General features: G+C 65.5%; 3 protein-coding genes across 3 annotated transcripts in view; 1 reads left to right on the top strand and 2 right to left on the bottom strand.

The window, feature by feature from the left end:
* EMIHUDRAFT_369395 (hypothetical protein) overlaps nt 1-1,078 on the bottom strand; it is a 2,188-nt gene extending 1,110 nt beyond the window's left edge. The window contains exons 1-4 of the mRNA XM_005772122.1: nt 711-1,078; nt 458-550; nt 210-329; nt 50-94 (exon numbers count right to left, since the gene is read on the bottom strand). Coding sequence (XP_005772179.1) covers nt 50-94; nt 210-329; nt 458-550; nt 711-965 — 513 coding nt within the window. The 5' untranslated portion in view covers nt 966-1,078. The remainder of the gene's footprint in view (nt 1-49; nt 95-209; nt 330-457; nt 551-710) is intronic.
* A 2,613-nt stretch (nt 1,079-3,691) lies between these two features.
* On the bottom strand, nt 3,692-4,792 carry EMIHUDRAFT_242675 (hypothetical protein; the record flags this gene model as incomplete). Its single annotated transcript, XM_005772123.1, has 2 exons — nt 3,692-4,197; nt 4,357-4,792. 2 exons carry the CDS (start codon nt 4,790-4,792, stop codon nt 3,692-3,694), a joined length of 942 nt encoding a protein of 313 aa, XP_005772180.1.
* A 1,383-nt stretch (nt 4,793-6,175) lies between these two features.
* On the top strand, nt 6,176-7,537 carry EMIHUDRAFT_242676 (hypothetical protein; the record flags this gene model as incomplete). The annotated part of the gene is made up of 1 exon (XM_005772124.1): nt 6,176-7,537. The coding sequence occupies one exon, from the start codon at nt 6,176-6,178 to the stop codon at nt 7,535-7,537; it is 1,362 nt and encodes a 453-aa protein (XP_005772181.1).
* Nucleotides 7,538-8,113: the final 576 nt, after the last annotated feature.

Consider the following 8,113-nt stretch of genomic DNA (forward strand, 5'->3'; position numbering starts at 1 on the left):
CAATTCTCCAAAAGCAGGGGGGGGGGGTGCACGCCTTCATCACGCTCACCATCGGGTCCGCCTCGTCGGCGAGCAGGCCGACGATCGAGTTGACCTTGTTGTGGGTCAGGGTTAGGGTTAGAGTTAGGGTTGGGGTTGGGGTTAGGGTTAGGGTCAGGGTTAGGTTAGGGTCAGGGTCAGGGTTAGGGTTAGGGAGGGTTAGGGTTGACCTTGTTGTGGGTCAGCAGCGAGCAGCCGGGCTCGAGCTGGTCCTTGTCGACGAAGGAGAGGATGTTGACGTAGTACTCGGGGCCGATGGAGGAGGAGATGATGGCGTGGTTGTCGTCCACCTTCGAGGGCGGGGGACGAGTCTCTCACCGAGGCGCGGCCGGGAGGCGCGCAGGGAAGGGCCGCAAAAGGGCAGCGGCGGCGGCGGCGGCGGCGGCAGCAGCAGCAGCAGCAGCAGGGCCGCGCGCACCATCTCCTCGAGCGTCGCCACCCCGAGCGGCGTGCCGCGGATGTCCTCCACCTTTGTCCGCTCCTGCTGCGCCGACTCCTCCTGCGGCTTGACCTGCGGCGACACGAGAGCAACAGTGGCCGTCGCGAAGCGGGGCCGGCAGCGAAAACGGCAAGCGGCGACAAGGGGCCGGCGGCGGAGGCGGTCGCCCGCGGGCGCGTCGGTGCCGATCCGGCTGGCGGCAGTTACTGGCGGCGGGTGGCCGACCGCGCGCCTGCTCCTGCCGCGCGACGAACTCCTCTTCCATCAAGAGGTAATCCTTGACGCGCTCGAGCTTGAGCAGCCTCAGCTTGCACTTGGTCGCCGGCACCACGGTCGGCAACCTGCTGCTCGCTGCCGGACCCGCCTTCTTGCGCTTCTTGCGCCCCACGCGAGTCGGCGCAGGAGCCTCGTACTTCTTGGCCTTCTTGGCCTTCTCCTGCTGCGCGTCGTCGCCGGCGCCCTCGCCGCGGCTCTGCTGCCCGCCCATCGCGCCTGCCGCGAGACGGGTGGCTTGCTTGTGCGCCGAGATGAGCGCGAAGCAGGTAGCGGGCGCGGGGCAAAAACGCACCCGCAGCGAGGGTGCGGCTGGTGAGCGGTGTCTGGCGCCGCCGGGCAGAGCCCAAACGACCTGCTGAAGAAGAAGAATTTTACAAAAAAACTAATACCCACGTCACGGACATCGCCCGCGCCTTCGGCGCCTCGGCGAAAGTCATGGAGGTAAGGCTCGGGGGACCCGGCGCGGGCACACGACCCAGACACCAACCCGTGCCAGCGGCGCCTCCACCGCTTGCGAGCGAGCACCCAAAATTTTTTGCTTCGCATGCGGTGACCTCCCACGCGCTCCCTGGCCGCCCGCGCGACTCCTAGAGGACAGAGAACGTGGACGGACCCTCCCCGCGGCCGCTCGCGAGCGCTCGGTGGTCAATATCACCTCAACCACCCTCAGCGCGCGCGCGAGCGCGCCGCCACTCGGCCGCACGCGCACACACTTGTGCCTGTGCGGTGTGGACGCGCTCTCGACGCGCTCCTCTGACACACAGGCGTCCCACTAGGTGTCAGCTGGTCCTCGACACCGCTGACGTCGCCACTATCGCCATCTGCAAAGGCTCGCCCGCTTCGTCGCTGCGCTGCCTGGCGACGACGGCGCGGGCTCATGGCATCGTCCTCTGCGCTTCTCGGACTCCTGTTGCTCGTTCCCGCCGGCGTCGCACAGCTCGGCATCGTCCGCGCCCGCAGCGAGTACGGCCTGACCGACGCCGACCTCCAAGGGCTGCCCCGCTCAGCGCATCCCGGCGCTGGCGTCGTGTTCTCCGTCTAGGATCTCGCTCGCGTCGCCATCCTCAAGGGGTACCGCAGCGGGTCGTGCGTATCAGCAGGCCCGACATCTCGCGGGCCGAGACGCTCTTCCTTCCTGTCGGCATCATGACCACGGTCGGCGAGGTAAAAGCCATGATGCCGGGACGCGCAGTCCTCCTCGGGCGCCAGCCCGAGCTCTGGCTCCGGCCTGAGGAGCGGCGCGCTGGCGGGCCGAGCAGTGCGCCGCTGCACGGACCGGCACAGCGCATGTGCGAGTTTAGGGCCGACGGCTCCGCACGTGCCGATCACGTGACTGGTGTGGTTTCGTGCGTGACCGCGATCCCCGCGCGTGTGGACGGGGCGAGCTCCGAGCTGCGAGCAGCCCGAGAGACGAGAGTCAGGAGCGCGCTTCGCCGCAAACGCTCGCGCACACGATGCCATTTTGTGTACGTAAGCAGAAAAAAGGAACTCACATCGCCACAGCCAGCCAACGCTCGATCACTCTACCACGTACCGGCAGTGCCGAGCGCCACGTAACCTTGGTAACCGATGAGTTTTTCTTTTTGCTCCACATCGCCTGTCGCGTTGGCGCAGCAGCCGCGGCGGCGAGGGCGAGGCGCCCGCAGCGGTCGCACCACTGCCGGCCAATGGCGCGGTACGGCGCGCACCGTCGAGCAGTCGCGGCTTCTCAGCTGTGCGCGCCTGCGCACCGCGGAGCCGCGCCGCGAGCAGCGGGAGCGTATGAACAAGACGAGCGGGAGGGCACAGAGACACATGTTCGCCGCACCGGTGGATGGTCCAATGATGGACGTCGTGCCTGCGCCGGCGGCTATTGCAGCGGCAGCGGCGATCGCAGCAGCAGGGCAGCTAGCTAGGATCACTGGCGCCTCTCGGCGGCGCCTTGTCCGGCCACGTTGTATGGATTTATGTCGCCGGCGCCGAGGGATTACAAGCCGCGCCCGCCTGAGCGAGCGGCGTCAGCCAGCCACGCAGCGCTCGGCGAATCTGAGTGTATGCCGGCGGCGAGCTCGCGACAGCGCAGCGCCGCACCGTGTGCCCTGCAGAAGGCGTGCGTCGTCGTTTTGCGCGGAGCTAGCTCTGTGGAACTCACGATCAGCGCCGTACGCGGCTTTTCCTGCGACAGGAAGCAGCAGGGGCTGTCATGCCGCCGGCGCGGTCTCGGCACCCACGCCGAACGCGCGGCGGCGAGGGAGGTCTGTGGGTCGCCAGGGCGCGTGTGCGGGCCGATGGTGCGCCAGTGGGCGTGTGGGGTGGGCAGGGTTGCTCAGGGGCGCTCAGGCGCGCGCACAGTGGCGCAGGGCGCGATTTGCTTCGCATGCGGTGACAAAAGTGGGTGCTCGCTCGCAAGCGGAAGAGGCGGGGGCGACGGCGGCGGTTGTCCGATTTCTTTTTGAGAGCGCCTTCGTTGTAAATAGTACAAACCGATAAAATATTGAGAAAAGAAACGAGGCGGGATTTAGGGACATGTGTCCCCGCCCTGCACGATCTTGGTGTGAGGGATCTTCAATCCGTCCCCTCACCCCTGGTCACTACCCGACACTGGAAGTAGGAAGAGCAGCAAGAGTTGGGGCTGCGGCTACGCCTACGGCTGCGGCTGCGGGGCTATGGTCGCGGGAGAGCCGCTGCGCCGCGTGGGCGCGCCTACACCGCGCTTGCTCCGCTCGCCACCTCTCGCAAAGGTCCAAAGCGTCACATAGCCATCACCTCTCCTCTCCGACAAGTCCTCGTTTCGCCTATCTCGCCGTCCCTCCATGCCTGGTAGAGCTCGTCGTCATAGCCATATTGCATCACAGCCTGCTGCACTGCGTCGTGCACAACTGATTTCTTGTAGTTAGGGTTACCAGACCAACGATTTCATTCAAGAGGGGCAAAGGCGGAGGAGTGACTCCGCCCTCATCAGACATCACCTTCTCCGCCGCCTCCCAGCGCGAGCGCCTGCTGCAGCGTCCCCATCTCTGCGACGATGGAGGCGGCGGCGCGCACCATTGGCAGCGCGAGCGCCGCCCCGCTGCCCTCGCCCAGCCGCAGGCCCATGCCCAGCGCCGGCGTGGCGCCGAGCGCCTCCGCGAGCACCTCGCCGCCGCGCACTGCCGACGGCTCCTCCTGCAGCGCGGTGGCGAAGAGCAAGTGCGAGCGGCACGAGGGGCGCATTCGCACGGCGCACAGCGCGGCGACGCCGCTGATGAAGCCGTCCACCACCGCCGCCACGCCCCGCTCCTCCGCCTCGAGAAATGCGCCCGTCATCGCCGCCAGCTCGAGGCCGCCCACGCGCCGCAGCGCCTCGCGCGCGCGCGAAGCGCCGCAGAGAGGGCCGGCGGAGCGGAGGGGCTCGCTGTGCGCCTCGCACGCCCGCGCCACCGTCTCCTCCTTGTGCCTCAGCCCGCCATCGTCCAGGCCCGTGCCTCGGCCGCAGCAGTCGGCCGGCGAGGCGCCAGTCAGACTCGCGAGCAGCGCCGCCGCCGCCGTCGTGTTGCCGATCCCAACCTCGCCCACCGCAACCACCCTCGCCTGCCGCGCCGACACCTCTCCCGCCACCGCCGATCGGCCAACCTCAATCGCACGCGAGAGCTCCGCCTCGTCCATTGCGGGAGCGGTGCGAAAGTCGGCGGTGCCGCAGGCCACCTTTTGGTGCAGCACGCTGATCGAATGGTTCGCGTCGGCCCGCTGATCGCTCACGTCGCCGTCGAGGCCGACGTCGACAACCGCCAGGTGCGCTCCGGCCGTTCTCGCCAGCACCGCTGTGGCGGATATGCCAGCACAGAGCGAGCGGAAGACGGCCTGCGACACGCTGGGCGGGAAGGGCGAAAGCGACTGGTCGGCCCTCTTGACGCCGTGGTCGCCGCAGAAGACGAGAACACTCTGCGGCTCGGCCACTGGCGCCAGCGTCTGCTGGACGGTGCACAGAACGGCAGCCCACTCCTCGAGGAGGCCGAGCGATCCCGCCGGCTTCGCCTTGGCGGCGAGGGCCTCGGTCGCGCGAGTGTGCCAGTCGGCCATCACGGCAGCGGGAGCGCGGTGGTGCTCCAGAGCGCGGTGGTGCAGAAGCGATGGTACGGCCTGGTACCAGTAGTATCGGAGTTTTGCGCTATTGAAGAGGTGTGAACGTGAACAGAGTCATACGAACACCGTGGCTCGTTACGGCACGCATGGGGGGCCTCCCGGACGTATGATCCTAGTCCAATAAGTCCCACAGAGCACATTTCGATTTTTGACAGAATTAAATGCACTGCCCGGGCACGGTACTAATGGTCGTAGTTTTGTGCCGGGTGCCCTTCACGGCACCACACCGCCGCAAGACAGCCCGAGATTAGCCTAGCAGTGAGTGGGCATCTCCTGCTGGACGGCTAGGCACGAGCCAAGCACTTGGGCGGCCGTCAACCGAGTCCGAGCGGCGCCTGAGGTGGGTGCCACGGCGTCTGCACGAAGGCGTGGCAGGGTGAGGATCCAGGAGTGGTGAACGCCTCCCCGTCGGGCGCGCAGCGCGCCGGATGGTCCGCCGAGGCCGCCGCCGCCCCGGCGGCGGCGATGGGGGCGGCGGGGCCGACCCGGCCGGCGTTTGTCGGCTCCACCTACAGAAGAGCAGTCTCTGTGGGTCGACGATACTAACTCGGTAGTAACGCTGAGCGGTGCTGTGCGGCGCCGAGTCGTGCGAGAGGCGACCTCCTGAGGCTACCTGAGCTGGCAATGGATGCCACCAGGACGCACGGCTAGCAGGAGCCAGTCAGGCATGCCCTGCTGTGGAGCAGAGCCTGCTGGCGCACCGGCGATACTAACTCAGCGCGCCGCGAGAGGCGAATCTGGGCGACTTTGGAGGCGCAGTTCTCGAGCTTGCCGTCGACGATTGATGTCGGGTAAATTGTCACTGCCGTCGGGGAAGGTCTTCTCTCAGGAGGCCGAGCGCCGTGGCCTGGCTCGGCTCGCCGCGGACGGCACGAATTTATCGCGCACAAAACTCCCGAGACCTCGATACTAACAAAACTCCGATACTACGGGTACGGGCGCGCCGGCGAGAAAATAAAACAGGTAGGTCGCCATCCCTCCCTTGGGGTGTCTGTTTTCTTTCTTTCTTTTTTCTTTTCCCTCCGGGGGCCCCTCTGCGCCGGGGAGGCGTTGTTGGAGAGAACTACGACCTGGGTCGGTCTCATACTAGCACCCCACGTCGCGAGCCTTTTTTCGTACTGGGCTAATCGACCCCTGTTAAGTGACTCGTTCGCTTACCACCCACTGTGATTTTGTGTGAGCTCTGTGTCTTCCTTTGCCAACAACGTACGTACACGGGAGAGAAGAAGAGGGATCTGTGGCAAATCAGAGAGACTGGAGGCACATGGGGGACGGACGTCATTCGGTCCGACGGGCGTCCGTCGCCACCCGCCCCCGCTTATGGTGAACTTCTTCCGTCGCGGCCTGCTGGCCACCAAGAAGAAGGCGCGGGGGTCGCCAAAGGCAACTACCTCGAGGTTCTACTACTTCCCAGACAGCGCGAAGGGCAAGCTGATCGGTCGCGGCGGCGGCACGATCAAGGGCCTCTCGGCAACCTATTCAGTGACGATTGACACGGACCAGTCGGGCGTAATCGAGGTCGCTGGCGTCGAGGAGAAGATTGAGGAGTGCCGCGTCGCCATCGAGGACCTGATGAAGATGCGGGTCAGCGGCGACACGCCGTGCCGAGTCACGTTTGACCTCCAGAAGGAGCGAGACGAATCATTTCTGGGAAAGCTGCGGGCAAACCGATACAGGAGTGCCGCCCTCACCTCCTGCCCAGAAGCATCGCGGGCGCTTCCACAGGCCGGCTCCCGCTCGACCTCCCACAGGATTACAAACAAGGTTGAGCAGGAGTGCCTGCTGTTGGACCTCGAAGTCCCCGGCAGCGACAACAAGTTCTCGCACGTCACCGCCGTTGGAGCTGTCGAAGACTGCCTCAAGGCGTGCGACATGCTCGCGTCAGAGCTGGAGCTGGGAACGCTTGCGTACACGACGACGGGCGCCGGGGTTGGAGCGGCGGGCTACTCGACGCCGCCCCAGTTTGACCTCTTGACCTCGCGAGCGATAGCCAAGGCGCTCTTCTTCCCGGGCCGCGACGAGGAACCTGGCCCGTACCACCCCGACGCGGACCCGGGCGAAGAAAAGAGCCTGAGCACCCTGGCGGTCGCCCTCAAGTACCTCGACTCAGCCAACAAGAGCATCGACGTCGCGGTCTTCAACATCACCGAGGACCGGCTGACGCAGCGGCTGCTCGACGCGCACCGCCACCGCGGCGTCCGTGTCCGCGTCATCACCGACGACGAGCAGGCAAAGCAGACGGGCTCGGATGCGGCGAGACTTCGCGAGGCTGGTGTTCCGCTGGAGATGGACGCGGACTTCCGATATCACATGCACCATAAGTTTGCCTGCTTGGACGGCGCAGTGCTGCTCAACGGCAGCTTCAACTGGACGAGACAGGCGAGCGAGCACAACAACGAGAACCTAGTCATAACCAACGACTCGAGCCTCGTTGCCGCTTTCCACTCGCAGTTTGAGACGCTTTGGAAGGGATTCGAGGGCACAGGAGACGCGCAAGCCCCTGCCACCCCGCCGCCAGCCAATGCTCCGGCGCCGTCACAGGAGGAGGATACGGTGTTCACAGCATGCCCAAAATGCGGCGGTCCGATCTACGACAACCGAGAGGCCAACCAGGGACGAAAGAACCCGTGGCCGTCATTCAAGTGCAAGGACACTCGGGGCTGCCAGTGGTGCGAGTGGTGAGAGGAGTGTGGCTTAAAATGATACTCCGCCACACGTGAAAATTATTTTATGGTGTACCTGGGGTTAGTGCCAGTGCGCGCCAGTCCCGTGCCCAGTAAAAGAAAGAAAGAAAACAGACAACCAAAGGGAGGGATGGGAGGACGGCACGCCGCCACCACACAGGGATTTTAAGGAGAGGGGTGTGATGCTAGCCGTCGCCCACCCTAACCCTTGGCGCTTGGGCGTCTCCCTCTTTCTATCTCGCCAGTCCGCGCCCTTGTCGTGCCAGTGTGCTGTGAGAGAGGCTTGTCGATTTTAAGAATTCTATCTCTCTTCGCAGTCTCTCGCCGATTCTCGCTGCAACCTTCATGCCACCTCGCGGTCGCCCCACTCTCGTCGTTCTCCCTCCTGTCGCTTCATCCTCTGTCGCGTCGCTCTCCTCTACCTCGTCCTGCTGCGCCGCCGGTGCCCAGTATCCCGAGGATAAAATTCTTTAGACGTGCCAGCCGCGCTCGCATATCTGCTCGCGACCCGACGCGCAGCTCGTGGCACACATGATCCACCTCTCGCTAGTCGCCCTCCTCTCCAGCCCGCCAG

Source organism: Emiliania huxleyi (assembly GCF_000372725.1).
Source record: "Emiliania huxleyi CCMP1516 unplaced genomic scaffold EMIHUscaffold_365, whole genome shotgun sequence".
Classification (NCBI taxonomy): Eukaryota; Haptophyta; order Isochrysidales; family Noelaerhabdaceae; genus Emiliania; species Emiliania huxleyi.